The 22885-nt window shown below is 40.3% G+C and overlaps 1 protein-coding gene across 2 annotated transcripts in view; it reads left to right on the forward strand.

Annotated features, from left to right (window-relative positions):
• Positions 1 to 22885, forward strand: part of KDM3B (lysine demethylase 3B) — a 70464-nt gene that overhangs the window by 16989 nt on the left and 30590 nt on the right. The window contains exons 3-9 of one of the 2 annotated variants that reach the window (XM_045490368.1): positions 4869 to 4982; positions 6734 to 6839; positions 8647 to 8771; positions 10493 to 10567; positions 12939 to 13538; positions 17241 to 18477; positions 19362 to 19563. In XM_045490368.1, the coding sequence (XP_045346324.1) occupies positions 4869 to 4982; positions 6734 to 6839; positions 8647 to 8771; positions 10493 to 10567; positions 12939 to 13538; positions 17241 to 18477; positions 19362 to 19563 (2459 nt within the window). The remainder of the gene's footprint in view (positions 1 to 4868; positions 4983 to 6733; positions 6840 to 8646; positions 8772 to 10492; positions 10568 to 12938; positions 13539 to 17240; positions 18478 to 19361; positions 19564 to 22885) is intronic. The other variant, XM_045490378.1, reaches the window with a different exon arrangement.

A 22885-nucleotide genomic window follows, 5' to 3' on the forward strand; every position in this document is an offset into this window, starting at 1 on the left:
CCTGATAGTGTGGAGCCTGCTTGGGATCCTCTCTCTCCCTTTCTCCCTGCCCTTACCCATCTTGGCATGCTCGCATGTGTGCTCTCTCTCTCACTCTCTTCCAAATAAATTAACAGTTAAAAAAAAATCCACATATATGTGAAATCATATGGCATTTGTTTTTCTGTGACTTAATTCACTTAGCATTATACCCTCTGAGTCCATTCATGCTGTTGCATATGGCAAGATCTCATTCTTTTTTTTATGAATGAATAATATTTCTGTGTGTGTGTGTGTGTGTGTGTGTGTGTGTGTGTGTGTGTGTTCTTTATTCAGTTATGGATAGACATTTGAATTGCTTCCATGTCTTGCCTTTTGTAAATAATGCTGCAGGAAACATAGGGGTGCATGTATCTTTTTAAATTTGTGTTTTCGTTTTCTTTGGGTAAACACCTAGTTGTGGAATTCTTGGATCATATGGTAATTCTATTTTTAATTTTTTGAGGACCTTCCATACTATTTGCCACAGTGGTTACACTAATTTACCTTCCCACCAACAGTGCAGGAGAGTTTTTGTTCTCCACCTCCAACCCAACACTTTTTGATACTCTCCATTCAGACAGATAGATGTGAGGTGGTATCTTGTGGTTTTGATGTGCATTCACCTGATGATTCATGGTGTTGAGCATCTTTTTATGCACCTGTTGGCCATTTACATGTCTTCTCTGGAAAAGTGTCTGTTCAGGTCCTCTGCCCATTTTTAACTGGATTATTTGGACAGTTGTTGGTGTTACATATTTTGGATATTAACCCCTTATCAAGTATATCATTCTCTATGTATCTTCTCCCATACAGTAGGTTGCCATGTCATTTTTTGGGTGGTTTACTTTGCAGTGCAAAAGCTTTTTATTTTGGTGTAAAATCCCAATAGTTTATTTTTGCTTTTGTTTCCCTTGCTGAGATGTATTGAGAAAAATGTTTGTATGACCAATGTCTACAAAATACTGCCTTGTTTTTCTTCTAGGAGTTTTTTGTTTGTTTGTTTGTTTGTTTGTTTTTAATTTTTTTTTTCAACGTTTATTTATTTTTTTGGGGACAGAGAGAGACAGAGCATGAATGGGGGAGGGGCAGAGAGAGAGGGAGACACAGAATCGGAAACAGGCTCCAGGCTCTGAGCCATCAGCCCAGAGCCTGACGCGGGGCTCGAACTCACGGACCGCGAGATCGTGACCTGGCTGAAGTCGGACGCTTAACCGACTGCGCCACCCAGGCGCCCCTCTTCTAGGAGTTTTATGGTTCCAGGTCTTACCTTTAGATGTTTATTTTTGTATATGTTGTAAGAGAGGGGTCCAGTTTCATTCTTTTGCATGTAGCTGTCCAGTTTTCCCAGCACCATTTGTTGAAGAGACTGTCTTTTTTAATTTTTTTTTTTTTTCAACGTTTATTTTATTTTTGGGACAGAGAGAGACAGAGCATGAACGGGGGAGGGGCAGAGAGAGAGGGAGACACAGAATCGGAAACAGGCTCCAGGCTCTGAGCCATCAGCCCAGAGCCTGATGCGGGGCTCAAACTCACGGACCGCGAGATCGTGACCTGGCTGAAGTCGGACGCTTAACCGACTGCGCCACCCAGGCGCCCCATGAAGAGACTGTCTTTTTGTCATTGTATATAGTCTTGTGTCCTGTCTCAGAGATTAATTGATCATATAAGCTATAAGCATGGGTTTGTTTCTGGGCTCTTTATTCTGTTCTGTTGATCTCTATGTCTTTTTTTGTGCCAGTGCTGTATTCGATAATATTTGATACTTTTATTTCTAAAGAATTTTTTCACCTTAGTGTTTTCTCATGTAAGGTTGTGAAACAATGTTTGTAATCCTTAAAGCCTTTTCTTTCCATAAGAACTCTTATTTTTTTTCCCAGCCTTACTGAGGTAAAATTGACATATAACATTGTGCAAGTTTGTAACAATATAATAATTTGATATATATTGTGAAATGATTACCACAATAAAGTTAGTTAACACATCCACTGTTCACAGAGTTAACATTTTGTGTGTATGTGGTAAGAACTTTGAAGATTTAGTTTCTGGGGTGCCTAGGTGGCTCAGTCAGTTGAGCATCTGACTCTTGTTTTTCGCTCAGATCCTGTTCTCATAGTTTGTTGAGTTCGAGCCCTGCAGTGGACTCTGTGCTGACATCATGGAGCCTGCTTTGGATTCTCCCTCTCTCTCTGACCCCCCCCCCCATTTGCATTCTCTGTCTCTCTCAAAATAAACTTAAAAAAAAAAGAAAGAAAAGATTTACTTTCTTAGCAACTTTTAAGTATACATTATTGTTTTTTTAATGTTTAATTATGTTTAATTAATAATGTTTAATTATTTCTTTTTGAGAGGGGGAGGACCTGGCCAACCTAGCCGCTCAGGCACCCCACATCATTGTTAACTATAGTCACCATGCTGTATGTTAGAACCCCAGAACTTATAACTGAAGTTTGTACCTTTTGACCACATTCACATTTCACATTCCCCACTGACCACACCCATAGGAACTATAGATCTACTCTAGGAGTTCTTTTTTTTTTTCACACGTAAGTGAAATCATACAGTATTTCATTTGCATTTGTGACTTATTTCACTTAGTTTAATGCCCTCAGGTTTTATCCATGTTGTAAATGGCAGATTTCCTCCTCTTTTTTTTTTAAATTTTTTTTTTTAATGTTTATTTATCTTTGAGAGAGAGAGAGAGAAAGACAGAGAGCATGTGGGGGAGGGACAAAGAGAGTGGGAGACACAGAATCTGAAGCAGGCTCCAGGCTCTGACCTGTCAGCACAGATCCCTACATGGGGCTCGAACTCACAAACCATGAGATCATGACCCAAGCCGAAGTCGGACGTCCAACCAATTGAGCCACCCAGGCACCCCAGATTTCCTCCTTTTTTATGACTGAATAATATTTCTGTGTGTGTGTGTGTGTGTGTGTGCACATACGCGCGTGCACGTGCATGCACATACATCTCACATCATTCCCCGTATCTATTCATCCATCACTGGAGGCTTAGGTTGTTTCTATATCTTAGCTGTTGTGAATAACACTGCAGTGAATGTGGGTGTGCAGATAATCCTTTGAAATGGTGATTTCATTTTCTTCAGATACATACTCAGAAGTGGGATTGCTGCATCATATGGTAGTTCTGCTCTTAATTTTTTGAGGAGCCTCCACGCTGTTTTCTATGGTGGCTGCACCAATTTATAGTCCCACCAACTGCAAAAGGGTTTGCTTTTCTCTGCATCCTTGCCAGCCCTTATTTTATTGTCTTTGGTGATAGGTCTTCTAACAGGTGTGAAGTGATGGCTTCTTGTGGTATTGATTTGCATTTCCCTAATAATTAGTGTTGTTCACCCCTTTTTATATACCTATTGGCCATTTGTATATTTTCTTAGGAAAAATGTCTTTAGGGTGATTTGCCCATTTTTTTTTTAACGTTTATTTATTTTTGAGACAGAGAGACACAGAGCATGAATGGGGGAGGGTCAGAGAGAGAGGGAGACTCAGAATCCGAAACAGGCTCCAGTCTCTGAGCTGTCAGCACAGAGCCCGACGCGGGGCTCGAACTCACGAACTGTGAGATCATGACCTGAGCTGAAGTCGGACGCTTAACCGACTGAGCCACCCAGGCGCCCCTGATTTGCCCATTTTTAAAGTCAGATTATTTGGTCTTTTGCTTTTGAGTTGTATGAGTTCCTTATATATGTATTTGGATATTAACCTCTTGTGTGATACATGATTTGCAAATATTTTCTCTCATTCCTTATGTTGCCTTTTCATTTTGCTGATCATTTTTTTTGCTATGCATAAACTTTTTAGTTTGTTATAGCCCCACTTATTTATTTTTGCTTTTGTTGTTTGTGCTTTATTATTATTATTATTATTAAGTTTTGTTTTCTGAAGTTTGACAAAATAATGCCATAAATTTAATTCTGAGAGTATCCTTTTGTTTCTATCCTGTTAGCAAAGTAAAGGCATAAATGGCTACATTAAAAAAAAAAAACCTACTTCTATGGCTAACCAGATCAAATAAATAATATTCAAAGCAAATTTTCTACTTAATTGATTATATGTAACATCATTTACTATACTCTCCTTTTTCATTTGTTTTTGTTTGTTTGTTTGTTTTTTCCAGTTTATTCATTTTTGAAAGAGAGAGCGTGAGTTGGGGAGGGACAGAGAGAGGGAGACACAGAATCTGAAGCAGGCCCTAGGCTCTGAGCTGTCAGCACAGAGCCCGACTCAGGGCACGAACCATGAGATCATGACCTGAGCCGAAGTTGGACACTTAACCGATGTAGCCACCCAGGCACCCCCTTTTTTGTTTGTTTTTAAGTCCATTTCCAATTGAACTTTATGAAGAAGCTCAAATGGACATGGGCCCCGGGTGACTTTTATAGGCTATTCATTTATGAGACAGCAATATGAATTCACCCATGAGCATTTATACCAGTGATTATTTTACATATCTCCCAAAGATTTTAGGAGTTCTAGAGACGATAATGTTGTAAGTCTTTATTTTGGGAATTTACTGTAATTTAGCCCTCTTGAAGCCTGGCAAGATTAGTCAGATCCCTAGAGGGAATTGGGAATTTCTTATTCTTTGTGTCCTTTTCAGCTGTAAATAGGAGTATTGGGCTGAGTTTCTGCTCTAGTTTGCTTCCTATGATTATTTGTGGGGTAGATGATGGGTTGGGAATGTTTTATGCTTTAGTTTATCTGTATTTACTGGGGTGAAAGATATATTAATGATGGATACTGTCTCTGAAGTTAGAGACGTGGATGAATTGTTACCTATTTTCTTTTCCAAGTTCTAATCAATTTCTTGTCATTTCTGTTTCACAGACTTTCACTCCCCTAGTAGATAAACTTGGTTTGGGTTCTGTGGTTCCAGTTGAATACCTTTTGGATCGAGAGCTTCGTTTCCTGTCAGATGCTAATGGATTGCATCTGTTTCAGGTACTTAATACTTCCTCTAGTCCTAAACTTATTTCCCTCCTTGCTAATTTGTTTGTTGATTATAAATATGTTTCACCTTTTCTTTTAGTATTGAAACAAGTGCTTCCGATAATTCCCTGTGCATTTTAAAGCTTTTCTGCTACCTTGAAAGTCCATTCAGTGGCTGAGACTTGTTTCCTCTTCAGCACACCCCACCCTACCTTGAAACCACTTAAGACTTAAGACCACAATTCTTTTTATTATTATTATTTTTTTTAATGTTTTCATTTTATTTCTGAGAGAGAGAGAGAGAGAGAGCGTGCGAGCAAGCAGGGGAGGGGCAGAGAGGGATAGATACAGAATCTGAAGCAGGCTCCAGGCTCTGAGCTGTCAACATAGAGCCTGACATGGGGCTCAAACTCATGAACTGTGAGATCATGACCTGAGCCAAAGTTGGATGCTTAACTGATTGAGCCACCCAGGTGCCCCAAAGACCACAATTCTAAGGGTCTCCTCAGAAGGTGGTTTCACAGAGGTGGCTGCTTGTATAACTTGAGGGGGCCTATACTTAGGTCAGTGGCAGAGAGGCTGGGAGTTTGGGCTTATTCCAAGCAGCATTAAATATTAAAGAGCTTAGGTGTATCTCTGCTTAGAAAGAAAAGGGGTAAATTAGTAGTTTAAACAAACTAGCATCTGAGTTAGAGTTTGAAAATTTTTGGATGGTAATATTTATTTCTCACTTGTAAGATTTATTGTCTGAAGGCTAAAAATTAGGAAACTTCTAAGTTTTGCTGTCTTATTGAGGCAGCCAAGAACAGTATTTCCTTAACTGTGTTGTGTGAAATATTAGTGATGATTTCTTTGTTGATATGTCTTCCTTTCTCTTTCGGCCTCACTCCCTCTCACCACCCTTACTTTATTCATCTTTGCAATCTTAGTGTTTATATGAGTAGGCACTCAGTAAATGTTGAATAAATATCAACATATACCAAAAGATTTACATGGAATAAAATATTTTGTGGTCATATATGTGTGAGAAACCTAAACAAATTTTTTTTTACATGTCTTGTCAGAGCCTTTCATCTGCTACAACATATAGAAAGATAGAGTATATAGTATTTCCTATAATTAAATTATCCGAGCATCATTTTTTGCAGAACATCTCATGAGACTAGGGTTCTACAGAACACTCTTTGGTGGGGTGCCTGGGTGGCTTACTTGGCTGAGCATCTGACTCTTGATTTTGGCTCAGATCATGATCTCACAGTTTTGTGAGTTTGAGCCGCATCTGGCTCTGTGCTAGCAGCGCGGGGCCTGCTTGGGATTCTCTTTCTCCCTCTACCCCTGCTCGCGCTCTCTTTCTTTCTTTCTCTCAAAATAAATTTAAAAAAACAAACAGGGGCGCCTGGGTGGCGCAGTCGGTTGAGCCTCCGACTTCAGCCAGGTCATGATCTCGCGGTCCGTGAGTTCGAGCCCCGCGTCAGGCTCTGGGCTGATGACTCGGAGCCTGGAGCCTGTTTCCGATTCTGTGTCTCCCTCTCTCTCTGCCCCTCCCCCGTTCATGCTCTGTCTCTCTCTGTCCCAAAAATAAATAAACGTTGAAAAAAAAAAAAAAAATTAAAAAAAAAAACAAAAACAAAAACAAAACAAAACAAAAAAAACATTCTTTGGCACTGTCAGTATAGAGCTCCTCAAGGGTATGATTTTCTCACCTGGTTAGATATTGCTATTTATTTTAATATTTGGTTGTTTTCTTTGTTTGTCTTTACCAGATGGGAACAGATAGCCAAAACCAGATTCTTTTAGAACATGCTGCACTGAGAGAAACAGTTAATGCTTTGATCAGTGACCAGAAGCTACAAGAGATATTCAGTCGAGGTAAGAACAAGCAGTCTTCTGTCCTTGAATCCTGAATCAGGTATGTGGTCAGTGTTGAAGTGATAGTATGGGAAGGACACCATGCAACTCTAAACATTTGTGTTTCTTCTTGTGGGTAGAGTCCAGAGTATTTCCAGTTAGCAAGATCTCTAGAATAGATGGGAAAAATAGAATCTCACTCAGACCACAGTTACCTCTTTAAATTACATTTCATAATATCCAGTTTTGTTGTGAGTTTTGTTTTGTTTTGTTTTCCATTTCCTAAATAGTTACCAAGGACAAATCTTGTACTAGACACAATGTTAAGGAACTAGAGCTAGAAAACCTCTGCCCTTATTGAGCTCAGTGTCTGTGAGGTTCCTAAGGACTAAAAAGACCAGTAACATAAATAACAACCTAGAGTGCAAGGTACATGTTCATAAAAGAAGGTATCCACAGACTCATTCACATTAACAACATGTTATTTTTTTAAGAATTAAAACAAAAGAATCCTTAGCTGTTTCTAGTTCAGATACAGATTTTGCCCAAGAGTCTACATAAAGAATATTTATCCTTCCCTTCGTGTTGCACATCTACTCCTCTTTTTTTCTGAGCCTCTTGAAAATCATGATTTTCAGTGAAACAGGGTCCTTGGTTCTCTTTGTCAAACTGTATCTGAATGGGTAAAAGTAGGAAAACTGGCTTATTTGGAGAAGGAGAGTATCAGCATAAAGTGATGTTTAATGGTCAAGGAAAGATATGAAGGAGGAAAGAATGTGAGAAAAACTTGATAGAAGAAAACTGGACAGAATGAGAAGTGAATATGTACGTGGATACATAGAGAAACATTGAGGAAGCTTCATTATAGTTGTGAGAGATAATAATAATTTAAAATAAGTGATGACTTAACTATATAGTCTCAAATGTATGAGATAATGCAGAGGAGAGAAACTGTCCTTCTTGGAGGGCAAATGAAATTGCAGGGTAACATTACTTGCTGAGAAAGTAATATCTTTAAAACTTTGTTTTCCTAGGAAGGCAGGTGTTATGTTTGTTCAGACTATTACTAGTGCAGAGGCTGGAGACCTCATAAATGGAACTCTCCACCTATTGCTATTGAAAGTCAGCAGAGTACAGATGGTTATCTAACATTCCTATGGTCACATGACAAAATAGTATGTTCAACTTACTGACCTCCCTTTTTTGTTGTTTTTAATTTTTTATTTATTTTGAGAGCAAGAAAGAACGCGCCAGCCAAGGAGGGGCAGAGTGGGAGAGAGAGAGAGGGAGAGGGAGAGGGAGAGAGAAAGAGAGAGAGAGAGAGAGAGAGAGAGAGAGAGAGAATCCCAAGCAGGCTCCGCACTGTTAGCGCAGAGCTGGACTTGGGGCTCGATCCCACGAACTGTGAGATCATGACCTGAACTGAAATGAAAAGTTGGACACTCAACCAACTGGGCCACGCAGGCGCCCCACTGACCTCCCATTTTTTTTATATGTGTATATCAGATGAGATACGTCTGATAAATTTTCTTACTACCTGTAGTTTTTGTTTGTAAGTTTTGTCTTCCTTCTATTTCTTCTAGAATTGGAAGATTCAGATAGGGTGAAATCAGATTTGGAATGCTACAGAATCTCCACATAGAATTTACAAAGATCATGAGGAAAAATTATTTTGTTTTTAAGTGGCTTAATAACCGTTTTATTCAGCTCTATACAAGAGAAGTGAAAGTGCTAAATATTTGCACCAAAGTTTTCTTTCTGCTTTTAGAAAGAACCATGAATTATAACTTTGCCAAACATTTTCAGTACTGACTGATCTCTCCTGTAGGTCCCTACAGTGTTCAAGGTCACAGGGTCAAAGTATACCAGCCAGAGGGGGAAGAAAGTTGGCTCTGTGGTGTTGTAAGCCATCAAGACTCCATCACCCGTCTTATGGAAGTGTCTGTAACTGAGGTGAGGTTTGGGGTTATTTCCTTTACGATTCATCCATCCTCTTACAGAGGGTGGTGTAGAGAAAGGGAGCATTTAGCTATATGTAAGAAGACTTAGGTTCTGTCTCCAGCTCTTTCACTTAATGACTGTATGATCTTGAGAAAGGGCAATTCAACTTTCTTAACCTCTTTGTTCTCATTTGTAAATTAAGAGATAATTAGGTAATCCCCCAGCCCCACCTCAGCACTGTTTTGGGAACTGGGATAGTAGATCGGAACGTGCTTTGCACTCTATAAAACAGTGTAAAAATGTGAAGTAGAATTATCATTATTTTATCATATCCCTAAAGGTTAGTAGTTTAAAATCTAGTCAGTTAGCATTTGCTTCTGTAATGCTTATGCCACTCCCCTTTGGACCGTGAACATATCTAGAGCGACCTGGAGAATTGTCTCAGAAAAACAATAGATGAATGGGTTTTTTTAACTTATTTTTGAGAGAGAGAGAGAAAGAGAGTGCGAGGGAGGGGCAGAGAGCGAGAGGGAGACATAGAATCTGAAGCAGGTTCTAGGCTCTGAGCTGTCAGCACAGCCAGACGTGGGGCTTGAACTCTTGAACTGCAAGATCATGACCTGAGCTGAGGGTGGATGGGCTTGACTGACTGAGCCACCCAGGTGCCCCTAGATGAGTGTTTTGAGGCAAACATAAATGTATTTATCTTTGAATTGGTTTCAGAGTTGTTCTTAACCACATATAATGTAAGCATAAATGATTTTACTTAATTTTTTACTGATTTTTCAAAAAAATTACTAATTAGTCTCATTTTAAAATTTCAAAAATACACATATATAAAGTATATATTGGAAGCCACCCCTTCCCTCAGGCAAATATCACTCCCCTCAGTGGTAACCACCATTAACAGTTTGGTATGTATTTTTTATATTCTTCCAAATATCTTCTGTGTGTATGTGTAATATTTGTATGTTATCTATTTATGTGATATATATATGAACCATACTTTATTAACAAATGGAATTATACCATACATATATAGTTCTTTACCTTTTTTACGTAACTGTAAATTATCAATATCTTTCTTGTAAATATACATAGAAATTTGCCTTATCTACTGAACGGGTATGTCATAACTAATTTAATCTAAAATTGGTGGACATTTACATAATTGCCATTATTTTCAGTAATACAAATAATGCTGCAGTGAATATCCTTGAATAGGTATCATTGTATACTGCCACACATTGTTTATTGGAGTAAGTTTTTACATATATAATTTCTAGATCATAGGATATGCACATTAAATCTGACAGTGTCTGTCAAATTGGCTGCTCCCTAATGCTTTTATTCTTTATTAGTAGAGTGATTCCTTTAATGACTTGATTCTGTAGGTTTTTACTTTCTGATATGTACAGAATAGGAAGATTTTAGAGATGTAGAATTTGAAATTAACGTCTCTAAAAGAGACACTTGGTCATTGAGCTCAATTCTTTCATTCATGTAACAAATATTTGAGTGCTTACTGTATTCTAGACCTTGTTTTGGATGTTGTTATTCTGGCAGTGAATGAGATTGCAGGGATTCCTGGTTTCATGGAGCTTTCATTCTATTGGGGGAGTAGAAATAGATAATTGCATGGATTAAAAAAATATATAATTATATCTTTGGACAGGGCTTAAATCTTTTTCCTCCCCTTTTTCATATTTTCTGCTCTCCTTCTCCTACTCTAGAGTGGTGAGATCAAGTCCGTAGATCCCAGACTGATCCATGTGATGCTGATGGATAATTCAACTACTCAGAGCGAGGTACAGTAATCAACTGAGTCTGTGAGACTCATGAGCTTTCTTTATCTTATTATGCAGATTCCTCATGTGTGTGTTATCCATGGATGCCCTTTGGGTCTCCATTCTGGCCACTGTACATTTCTTGCTCTCACCACAGTCTTATCTACTTAAGGGAAATACAGTCTCAAGCAGGAGTTGTAGTCTAAGAAAACCCTTTTAATCATGACTGTGTTGCCTAGCCTTTTTAAAATCCATGGCCTAACTATTTCTTTTTACAGTCATTCAGGACAGATATATTTGAAAGATACACTAGACAGTTAAAGCTGTAATAAGCAGTAGTAATATTTATAACCCGTCGAGTAATAAGAAATGGAGAAGATGCATCCTCTTTTTCTTTTCATTAGGTGGTAGTGAGCTCCAAGAAGTCTGAAATTTTGTACTCCAAGAAAACTCAAATCAAACAGGTGCCTAGTTCAGTGCTCAGCACACAGTGGATTACTCCATAATTACTGTGAACCAGGCCAGCTCTTGGTTCATTCAGAATTATCATAACCCAAATAAAGATACATAATAAATCAGTACCTAAATCAATCAGGAATCCTGTTTGAATTTCCTTCAGTAAGACATTGAGTATGACAGCCATCTATCCACATATTCCTGACAGTCTCTTAGCATCTCTGTAATATTGCTGTCTTGGCCACTCCTGCTAAGTAAGTATACATTTCTTCACATTTATCCAGTCATTCTTGACTTGATATAACAAGATCAAATTAGGAAAAGAAGAATCAGGGTTGAATTCAATAGCTTTTCACTACATGTTATATTGCCACAAGTAGGATATGCCTTTTGACTATAAACATGACTGAAAACACTTTTTACTTTGAGGGTGTGTTGGGCCCCTTTCTTATTCCCTCCCTTATTTCATTCATTCATTAACTACTACTTACATGCCAGCCACTATTCAGCTGGTCAGATATAGCTGGAGAGTACTAGTCTCAGTGTCTTATGCCATCTACTCACATGTGAGGAGCTCACTGTAAGTAGGACATACATATAATTTCAGGGAAGTTGCTGTGAGCCAAGATCAGCAACTTGGCTGGGTGTGTTGGATAGAAGATCTGTGGTTTCCACAGCAGACTACCAACAGTATGGGGGGAACAGGAGTAAATCTTGGGTTTGGTTAAGAGCAGTAGAAGGAAATTAAGGAGAAAAGATGCAAATGAAGGCAGCAAAAAAGAGAGAGAATACAAAAGCTAGAACTGGCAAGATGAAATATAAAATTTGAAAAAGTTACAGTTATAACTATAGTAATGGTTACAATAAAAATATAGATCTGCTCAAAGATTCTATAAATATTCAAGAGCATTAAGAGTAGTTTAATGAAGTTGGTAAATATTAATGGCTAAATAACTACATATCACTAGCTTATTACCAGCCCAACACATGTTATTTGAGTAAAACTATCTGAAATTTAACTGAATAAAGCTAAAAAAAAAAAAAAAAATTGCTTCATGGTGGGATACCAATCTAAGAATGTTCTAGACATAAGTTCTTGCTGCACAAAGATTGTTTGAGAGAATGGTACTGTGTTCCTAGCCCCTTTCCCCATGCTCTTGTCGGGGGAGGAGTTTATTCAGAGATAGGAATCATGTCTCCTAATCTATCTTTTAAGGTTTTTAGGCCTCTCAAATAAGACATAAGTAAGATTTCATAAAATGGGCTGAAATTATTGGAAAAGCTGCGGGATTTGGCTGTATGGTCTGTGGTAGCCTCCCTTTTTTGCTTTCCTGTGTCTAATACTTTGAAATAAGTTCTGGAAATTGTTTGAGTATAGTGTCCACAAGAGCAATCCACACTTGTCTTTGTTGGGCTCACTTTTCCTTTGGTCATAGACTCACCACTGTTAGTCGTCTTATTGCTAAGTTGTCCCCAGTTTTTTAGTGACTTCTGGATAGAGGAGATTTTTATATTTCAATACTTGAAATGCGATTGTCAGGCAAACAAGGAGAAAAATATGAAAGAAAGCAGATTTTTTTTTCATCAAGGGGCAATTGAGCTCCCAGCCTAGCAATAGCAGTCTTGTTTTATAAAAGAAATTCCACAAATTTTTAAAGCTCTCAAAAAAGTCCATTTGAGGAAGCATTTTATTTAAGGGGAGGGTTTGCCAAGTGAGTGAACTTGTAGTAACTCTTATCTTGAATATGTGTGTAAAATGAGTCACAGGAAGATTGGAGCTTTCTGACTAAGGGGATGTCTTAGAGCTGGCATTGGAATGTAGCAATCTGCCTGCTTTCATTGTCTGCTTCTAGAGATGGGAAAGAGCTAATGGTTTATGGTTTTCACAGGATGGAAGGTTCCTTGTAATAAATCTCTTTTGAATTTTGTTTTGTAGGGGGGTACGTTAAAAGCAGTAAAATCTTCCAAAGGAAAGAAGAAGAGAGAGAGCATAGAGGGGAAAGATGGCCGGAGGAGGAAAAGTGCTTCGGACTCTGGGTGTGACCCTGCATCAAAGAAATTAAAAGGAGACAGGGGTGAAGTAGACAGTAATGGGAGCGATGGAGGTGAGGCGAGCCGAGGGCCCTGGAAAGGAGGGAATGCCAGTGGAGAGCCAGGGCTGGATCAGAGAGCCAAGCAGCCACCGACTACATTTGTCCCCCAGATTAACCGCAACATTCGCTTTGCCACTTACACCAAAGAAAACGGCAGGACTCTGGTGGTACAGGATGAGCCTGTAGGTGGGGACACACCTGTACCTTTCACTCCATATTCTACAGCCACAGGTCAGACACCTTTGGCCCCAGAGGTGGGTGGAGCCGAAAACAAAGAGGCAGGAAAAACACTGGAACAAGTTGGCCAGGGCATGGTGGCTTCAGCAGCTGTGGTCACTACCGCCAGCTCCACCCCAACCACGGTGAGGATCTCAGACACTGGCCTTGCAGCAGGCACTGGGCCGGAAAAACAGAAAGGCAGCCGGTTACAGGCCCCAGGAGAGGTGAGTTGTTTCAGGGGCAGATTTGCAAGATTTGGGTTCCTTCTTTTACCCTACTTTATTGTTAACACATTAAGAAGCATCTAAAATGCCACAGGAAAGGAAGTATTTCTGACATGTGCTTAAATTGTGCTCTGAACAGTCCTTTACTGCTCATTGGGCAAATGTGTATATTTCCATAACTTTATCAGCTATTAAAAGTCACCCGAACAATTGCACTAATCAAAAACTGATGATAAAACCCAATTTAATGAGATATTAAAGTAGATCTGATGGGGAATCTTTTTAATTCAATTATCTATTTAGTTCACACAGTGGTTGAGCCTCTACCAGGCCTATGAGAGACAAGGTTAATGAATTACAGTGTTGGTAACAGTGAACACTATAATTAAGGCTATGTGAGAGCGACTATTACCATCCCCTGTTTTTAGTTCATCATTTTCTATGATATTTTCCTTTGAGGCTGGGCTTCTTTCCATGATTTGATATAGCTATAAAAGCGTTTTGGTTTTTTTTCTTTTCTTTTCTGACTTAATCTTTTTAAGCCTTACTGGAAAATTTGATGGAATTAATCACAGTAGTATCCAACTTCCTATGTTTTTTATCTGATTTGCATGTATTGTTGCTGAAATGGAACTTCTGTTAAATAAAAGTTAACATTGGGGCACCTGGGTAGCTCATTCGGTTAAACGTCCCACTAGTAATTTCAGCTCAGGTCTTGATCTCAGGGTTGTGAGTTCAGGCCTCACATTGGGCTTCACACTGGGCATGAAACCTACTTAAAAACAGATAGATGGATAGATAGATAGATAGATAGATAGATAGATAGATAGATAGATGAACAAACTTCTAAAAAAAATACAAGTTAAATTTGAAACAATATCAAAATCATTTCTCACAGTCTTGACTCTTGTACACCACAGAATGATTTATGATGCTAGTCATTTTCTTTCAAACTGGCTGTTTCTTCAAGCTGGAATATGAAACACAAAAAGTACTAAATGATTTTTTTAATTATGTATAAGAAACTACTGTGTGCTAAGTACTGTATATTATAGACAAGGAATTGAAATCCCTATTTGAAGGAGCTCACATCTTAAGATGGAATCATTATAGGCATAACAATGCCAGATAAAACATGGCATATACATTTCATCTGAGTTCGTCCCCTCCTAGCAAATGTGATTTGTGAATCCCTAGTGTGCAAGGATGGGCAGGGAGGTGAAACGTCCAGGCAGAAGAGAAGGTTTGTAAATGCAGATTTCATACTGATAAATGGTTTGTCCTTTGTTAGTTGACCAGGATTCCCAAGAGAAGTAGGTGAGGATCTTAAGTGAATTTCCACCGTGTATAAGTCATTATATTGCTCAAACTAATTAAAATCCACTCCATGCCGAAGGCTGTGTAGATGTAAAGGGGGCTACAAAGTAGACCAAATTTTATATGCTGGGAGATCCACTGAATGCTATTATTCTTGGGGTAGCAAAGCTGATTAGAAGAAATGTGGATTCAAAGGGCATTTCTTTTCCAAATAGATTGGAGAAGTTTCTGTGACTGTATCAGTGATTTTGGTAATGTGTCAGCCTAGGTATTCTCCTGGGATATGATTTAGAAGTACAGAAAAGGATGTTTCATTATGGTATCACATCTAAATTAGGGACATAGCCCCCAGGAAATTTCTTGCCCTAAAAATTAAGTTGAAATCAATTTGTCATCACTTTCTTATAAGAAGAGGATTTAGAATTTAATCATCTGAAGGAAAATGAAAGACCATCCAAATTATTTTGCATTCATGTGTATATTTATTTTCAAAGGGTAACTTTAGTAGTGAAACCTAAGCTACCCATGCTGGATCCTTGGAGTCATGCAGGTGTCAAGGCTTCTGGCCAAATTCTGCTTAATGAAACAACAGACAATTCTTAGGGCTATGTCTTTCTTGTCTCTTCTTTTTAGTTGGGAAGGGGTTTAAGTCAGTAGTAGTTGATTAGTGGGAAGGAAAAGAAAAAGTATAATGGGGTTACTGGCTGGCTCAGTTGGTAGTAGAACATGTGACTCTTGATCTCCGGTTCGTGAGTTTGACTAAGTAGAGTTTACCTTAAAGAAAATAAATAAATAAATAATAAACAACTTTAAGTTTTTAACTCTAAAATGCCCTGAAGCAGCCTCTGTAGCAAATGTCAACTGGAGACAAGCCATAGGTGGCATACCTGGTTCTCATGCCTCTGTGCCATCCTCAAGGAAAGTCCTAATGTAGGCTCTTCTTGCATATTTAATGAGTACCTTAAGTAAATTAACACCTTTTTTTGAACAATAGCCCTTTCATTTATCTGGAATAATTTTTTTTTAATGTGGAAAAGTAATAACCATTAGATTTACCATTTTAACCATTTAAAGTGCTCCAATACTGTAGTATTTAGTACATCCACAATGTTACACAAGAATCACCACTTTCTAGTGGTGATTTTCATCACCCCAGAAGGAAACTCCGTATCTGTTAAGCACTCCTAGAATAATTTTTATTTGCCATGTTTTAAAATGAATGTTTAATGGTATCCTACTACTACTACCTGAAGGTTGATTTTAAATGTTCAAACCCACCTGTGGATGAATGTTTCCCTCTTTGTATAATATATATGAAAGTGATCCTCCCCTTCTTTATGCACACACCTTTTATTTACATGCAGAAGTTAACATTAACAAGGTGAAAAAAAGGAAAATTTTTTTTCATTCTCCAATTTGTTAGGCTGAATGCTTTTGTTTGGTGGGTGTATCAGTATCTACACTTTTCTTGTTTGGAGGCTTGTTAGATCCTAATGATAACAGAAGGGTTCAGTAATGAGTGCTTTGTAATTCAACATCTTTTTTTTTTTTTAACATCTTTTATTTTGAGAGAGAGTGAGTGAGCACGAATGTGGAAGGGGCAGAGAGAGAGAAGGAGACACAGAATCTGAAGCAGGCTCCAGACTCCCGAGCTGTCAGCACAGTCTAACGTGGGGCTCGAACCCACGGACCGTGAGATCCTGACCTGAGCTGAAGTTGGGCACTTAACCGACTGAGTCACCCAGATGCCCTGATAATTTAACACCTTTAGGTCTAACTTTAATTGAAGTAGATACTCAACTTTTAGATTGATTTGGACGCATAAATAAATGGCCAAATTCTAAAAGGGTCCATCTTGGGGAGTTTCAGACTAAGAAAGAGAATATTTTTCCTTGTTATGGGGCAGAAGTCACTTTTGTAAAATGGGCAGTTAGTTTAAATAAATCGAAACTTTGACAGTAGCTAAGATCATTGAGGGAGATTAATATAACAGGGTCACTAGGTACATTTCAGAGTAAAAGCTAGTATCTGTTCAGGAATCCTTTTCTCCAATTCCTGGTAGAATCTTCCATTTCCAAGTAGAAACTGAGAATCCTACACAGCCTCCTAGTACTGTGACAGCCAGTTGGCTAACAGTCAAGGGAGTGGCAGGGTGAGTGACATCCTGCTGTCTCTAGCTCACCTTGTTAAAGATGCCCTCTGTGTGGTCTGTGGCAGGTGTCATCTCTAACACTGGTAAAGTCTAGTTATAAGAGCAGTTTTCATGGAATTGCAGGGGAGAAAAGTTGATTTGACCCACAAGAAATGTTGGCCTAGGCCCAGGAAAGAGGTGGTAAGGTTGTCAAGAGAAACTAGAATTACTAATTCAGGCTATCTTCTTTTCAGAATTCAAGAAGTACTGTTCTGGCCTCTTCTGGATTTGGAGCATCTCTCCCAAGTTCATCACAACCTTTGACTTTTGGAAGTGGAAGGAGCCAGTCCAATGGGGTTCTAGCCACAGAGAATAAACCTTTGGGTTTCTCTTTTGGCTGTAGCTCTGCACCAGAGTCTCAGAAAGACTCTGATCTCTCCAAAAACTTGTTTTTTCAATGCATGTCCCAAACTTTACCCACCAGTAACTACTTCACTACCGTTTCAGAGAGTTTGGCTGATGATTCCTCCAGTCGAGACTCATTCAAACAAAGCCTTGAGAGCCTGTGTAAAGGCAGATCGGCTCTTGGAGCAGACACTAAATCAGGCTCTAAAGCTGGCAGCTCTGTGGACCGGAAGGTGCCTGCAGAGTCCATGCCCACCCTCACGCCAGCCTTCCCACGGAGCCTCCTAAACGCCCGCACCCCAGAGAGTCATGAAAATCTATTTTTACAACCCCCTAAACTATCCCGAGAAGAGCCCTCTAACCCTTTCCTAGCATTTGTGGAGAAAGTTGAACATAGCCCTTTCAGCAGCTTTGCATCTCAGGCGTCAGGTAGCTCTTCCTCTGCTACCACTGTCACCTCTAAGGCAGCACCCAGCTGGCCCGAGGCTCACTCTTCTACAGATTCGGCATCTTTAGCAAAGAAGAAAACCCTCTTCATCACAACTGACTCCTCCAAACTGGTGTCTGGTGTTCTGGGCTCAACTCTTACCACCGGGGGTCCGAGCCTCTCTGCCATGGGGAATGGCCGCTCCAGTTCACCCACCAGCAGCCTCACCCAACCCATTGAGATGCCTACTCTCTCCTCCAGCCCCACAGAGGAGAGGCCAACTGTGGGGCCTGGGCAACAGGACAATCCCCTCCTCAAAACCTTTAGTAACGTCTTTGGCAGGCACTCAGGCAGCTTTCTGTCCTCCCCAGCAGATTTTTCACAGGAGAACAAAGCTCCTTTTGAAGCTGTGAAAAGGTTCTCACTGGATGAGCGGAGCTTGGCTTGCAGACAGGACTCGGACTCCAGTACCAACAGTGACCTATCAGATTTGAGCGACTCTGAGGAGCAGCTGCAGGCCAAGACTGGCCTGAAGGGGATTCCAGAGCACCTGATGGGGAAGCTGGGCCCCAATGGGGAGCGCAGTGCTGAGCTATTACTGGGCAAAGGCAAAGGGAAGCAGGCCCCGAAGGGCCGGCCACGGACTGCCCCCCTGAAAGGTGATCTTGCTGGGCTTATTCATGGGCTTGGCTCTGGCACTGGCTTCGAATGCCTATTGTGGTCTTGGGCAGCAGAAGCCCTTTCTTTGATGGAAAGTTCTGTAATCACATAGAATAACATGGCCAAAAGGGCCTATTAGAGGCCCCTCATCAGACCTGTTGGTTCAGGGCAGGATTGCATCTAAACCCCAACACTGTAAGAGGGATATCTACCTGTATAATGAGGACAGAGAAAGGGAAGACCCCTGATACTCCTTTCAGTCAAGAGTTCTTTCCCAGTGTTTTTCTCATCCCTTTCTACTTCTCTTTGGCCCATCCTCTTTAATTTACTTTAGAGGAATTACTGAGTACTGGACTCTGTTCTCACATAGCAGCCTTTCATAGACTTAATTAGGCAAAAAGAATCACCCCTCAAATTTACTTCTCTCTGTTACATATATCAGGTTTTAACACCTCTTCCAAAAGCCATTAACTCCTATGCTGTGAGCTTCTAGCCCAGAAATGTGTAAGGGCAAGCGTCCATTACTATTGTCATTAGGAATTGGTACCATGGGGGCCCAACAGTCTGTGATTAATAGAACAGTCGTATCCTGAGAGTCTAGAGGCAAGTGGCTACCTTCTGCCTTCTTGGGTTTTCCTCACCCATACCAGAGTTGTTTCCTTGTAATGGGGCAATGCCCACAAATTCTCCATGGTCCTTAGCTTCCTTTTGAAGCCTCTTGGCTCCCTCCCTTTCTGTCACGGCTGGACATGATGCACACAAGCCCAGCCGTGGCAAGGAGCAATGACCCAGGTCAGGACAAGAATTCATCCCCAAGAGGATTATGTTGTTGGGTCTCATTAATACCAATCATGACCAACCGTTTCTCCTTCCCTTGCCACAGTTGGCCAGTCAGTGCTAAAAGATGTGAGCAAGGTGAAGAAGCTGAAGCAGTCTGGAGAGCCCTTCCTGCAGGATGGGTCATGCATCAATGTAGCTCCTCACCTGCACAAGTGTCGGGAATGCCGCCTGGAGCGGTATCGGAAGTTTAAAGAACAGGAGCAAGATGATTCCACTGTGGCCTGCCGCTTCTTTCACTTCCGGAGGTACCCAAACCTGCCTGTCTCCTTCCCACTTTCCATTAGTGATATACAACTCCCACTCTCTGAATCTGTAAGCATATGTCCAGTTTATTCCTTGTTTTCCTTAACCTGTTTGCTCTTGAGTCTTTGCTGAGGCTCTATCCATAGTAGCCATTCAGTTTGGATTGTGAAGTGACTTGTGGCTTTGTCCTTAGGGAACTGAACAGCTCAGCCGCTGGCCCCTGAACTACGTTGAGTCATTCCTAATTTGGATTCCATTTGAAACCAGTGGTAGAAGCAGAGGATGCTATTTTGTATTATGGATGTGTCTGACCCTTTATTCCTCTACAGTGCTAGAGTAACTTGAGTCTCAGGGAGAAGGGCAAGTAAGATGAGGAGATACTGTGAAGTGTCTTTGGAATAGATATAACTGATGAAAATCCTGGGAGTATCCCCTGCTTTTACCAAACAGCAGATAGTCACTTTTTTCTGCTTGATAAACTTAGAAGAAGAATTTCTTCTAAACAATCTTCCAAGAATTCTTAATTTTTAAGATACAGAAATCCAAATGATTTATCCACATAGTGTAGCTTCACTTATTCTGCAAATGTTTACTGAGCACATACTCTGTGCCAGCCATCGTTGTAGGCATTGAGGATTAAACACTGTATAAAACCATAAAAATCTAGCCCTTAAGAGGCTTGCTGAGGAGGCAGACAATAAATAAGGAAAAGAGATTAAATGTATGGCATGTTAGCTGTTAATAACTGAGACAAATAAGGACAGGAAAGAGGATTGAACTGTGGGGAGGTTAGAAAGCCTACAGTTTAGTGGGGGGTTTTTGTTTTTGTTTTTTTGAGAGAGAGCATGTGCATGTGAGCGAGGGAGAGGCAGAGGGAGTGGGGCACAGAGGATCCAAAGCAGGCCATGTGCTGATAGCAGTGAGCCCAATGCGGGGCTCGAACTCACGAACCACAAGATCCCGACCTGAGCCAAAGTCAGACCCTCCACTCACCGAACCACCCAGGCGCCCCTAGAGAGGCTATAGTTTAAATAGGATGACTTGAGAAGATAAGTAAGACTTGAGTAAAGACATGAAGGAGGTGAGGGAGTGGACCACACATGTCTCTGAGAGACAAGTTTTCCGGGTAGAGGGCACAAGGGCAACTGTCCTGAGGTTGGAATATTCCTGGTGTGTTTGTGGACCTAGGGTGGCTAAAATACAGAATGGGGGCAGGGGAATTGAGGTCACAAAATTAATGATGAGTCCATATTTTAAAGGACTAATCTAAGGGCCTTGGCTTTTGTGCTGAATAAGAAGTCATTGGAGGTTTTGAGTTGATGAGTGACGCTGAGCAATGTTTTAAAGGATCACTGTGACTACCTTACTGAGGATAGATTATATTGAAGCAAAGGCAGGAGCACAGAGAAATTAGGAGGCTGTTGGAATTATCCAGGTGAGAATGACAGTAGCTTAGTGATGGAAGTGATGAGTCCAGTTGGATTAAGGATATATTTTGAAGGTAGAACTCACAGGGTTTTCTGATTGATCAGATGTGGAGCATGAAAGAAGAAATGGATTCTACAGCTTTTGACCTGAAAACTGGAAAAATGGGACTGCAATTTACTGATAAGGAGATTCCTTAGGGAAAAGCGGGTTTGGGGAAGAAAATGGGAACTTTTAATTTGGGCATGTAAAATTTGAGATGCCTATTAGATTTCTAGATTGAGGGGCACCTGGGTGGCTCTGTCGGTTGAATGTCCAACTTTTGATTTTGGCTCAGGTCATGAAATCAGGGTTTGTGGGCTAGGGCCCCACATCAGGCTCCATGCTGACAGGGCAGAGCCTGCTTGGGATTCTCTCTCTCTCCCTCTCTCTCTGCCCCTCCTCTGAATTAACTAACACTCTCTCTTTCCCTCTCTCTCTCTCTCTCTCTCTCAAAAATAAATGAATAAACTTAAAAAAAAAAAAAAGATTTCTAGATGGAGATGTTGAAAGGGCAGCTGGAAACTCAACTCTAGAGTTGAGGGGAAAAGTCCAGGCAGATAAAAATGTTGATGTCATCAGGTATTTAAGCCTAATTGAGATTACTGAAGGAGTCCAAATGTAGACAAAGAAGAAAAGCATTCCTAGGACCGAGTCCTGGAGTTCTCCCACATTGACAGATGGGAAACATGAGGAGGAGCTAGTAAAGGCAGCTAAGAAAGAACAGCCAGTAAGGTATCCTGGAAGGCAAGTGAAGAAAGTATTTCCAGGAAGGAATAATGAACTCGGGCAAATACTGGGGATTGGGTCAAGTCAGATGAGAATGGAAAGTGACCGTTGGATTTAATGAGGGGTAATGACCTTGTCAAAAAATGGTTTTGGTGTGTTGGTGAGGGAAAGCCTGATTGGAGTGGAGTAAGAAAATGAAAGGGAAGAGGAGCTGGTAACAATCAGTATAGACAACTTGGTCAAGAAACATTGCTCTTACAAGCAGATAAATGGAGGGGGGTGTGGGATCGAGAGGATTTTTGAGATAGAAAATTCTTAGAGAATTTTTGAGATAGTTCAAATACAAGAATGATTCAGTAGAGAGGAAGATAGATGATGTAGAAGAAAGAATATGTGGAGGGCTGCCTACGTGAGAGGATGTAGAGCATAGGTGGAGAGATTGGTCTTCGCTGGGATCCTAGTTCATTCCTAGCAGCAGCACGTCAGATGGAACATGGGCCCAGTTGCAGGAAGGCATGGTAGTATGGTGTTGGGAACTTGGGGGACATCTCTTCTGACTCCTTGTATTTTCTCCATGGAATACATAACAAGGTCCTCATGAGAGAATTATATTGGAGGTTAGAAAAGAAAAGAGAAGCTATGAAACAGGCATCTAGGAGAGGGCGTGCACCAGGAAACTGTTGTAACTGGAAGGCAACATGAAGGGCTCAGCTGACATAGTTAGACGTGAATTTCAAATGTGACAATGAGCATGGCTGTTTTCCTCTGGTCACATTCAGTGGTGTGGGTGCACACCACTCAGGTGGATAGAGAAACTGAAAGATGTTTCTTGACACAGCTTTTTAAAGAACCCAGACATATTAAGTGTTAATAATAAGCCTTTCTACTGTTGCAGAGAATGTATACTGTGTTGGTCAAATAGGGTGAAAATTCGTTTTTATTTTTATTTTTTTGTTTTGTTTTTATTTTTTGAAAATTAGTTTTTAAACAAAATTTGGGGGCACCTGGCTGGCTCAGTTAGATAAGCGTCTGACTCTGGCTCAGGTCATGATCTCATGGTTGGTGAGTTCAAGCCCCACATCGGGCTCTGTGCTGACAGCTCGGAGCCTGGAACCTGCTTCAGATTCTGTG

This window comes from Leopardus geoffroyi, chromosome A1 (genome assembly GCF_018350155.1).
Source record: "Leopardus geoffroyi isolate Oge1 chromosome A1, O.geoffroyi_Oge1_pat1.0, whole genome shotgun sequence".
NCBI lineage: Eukaryota > Metazoa > Chordata > Mammalia > Carnivora > Felidae > Leopardus > Leopardus geoffroyi.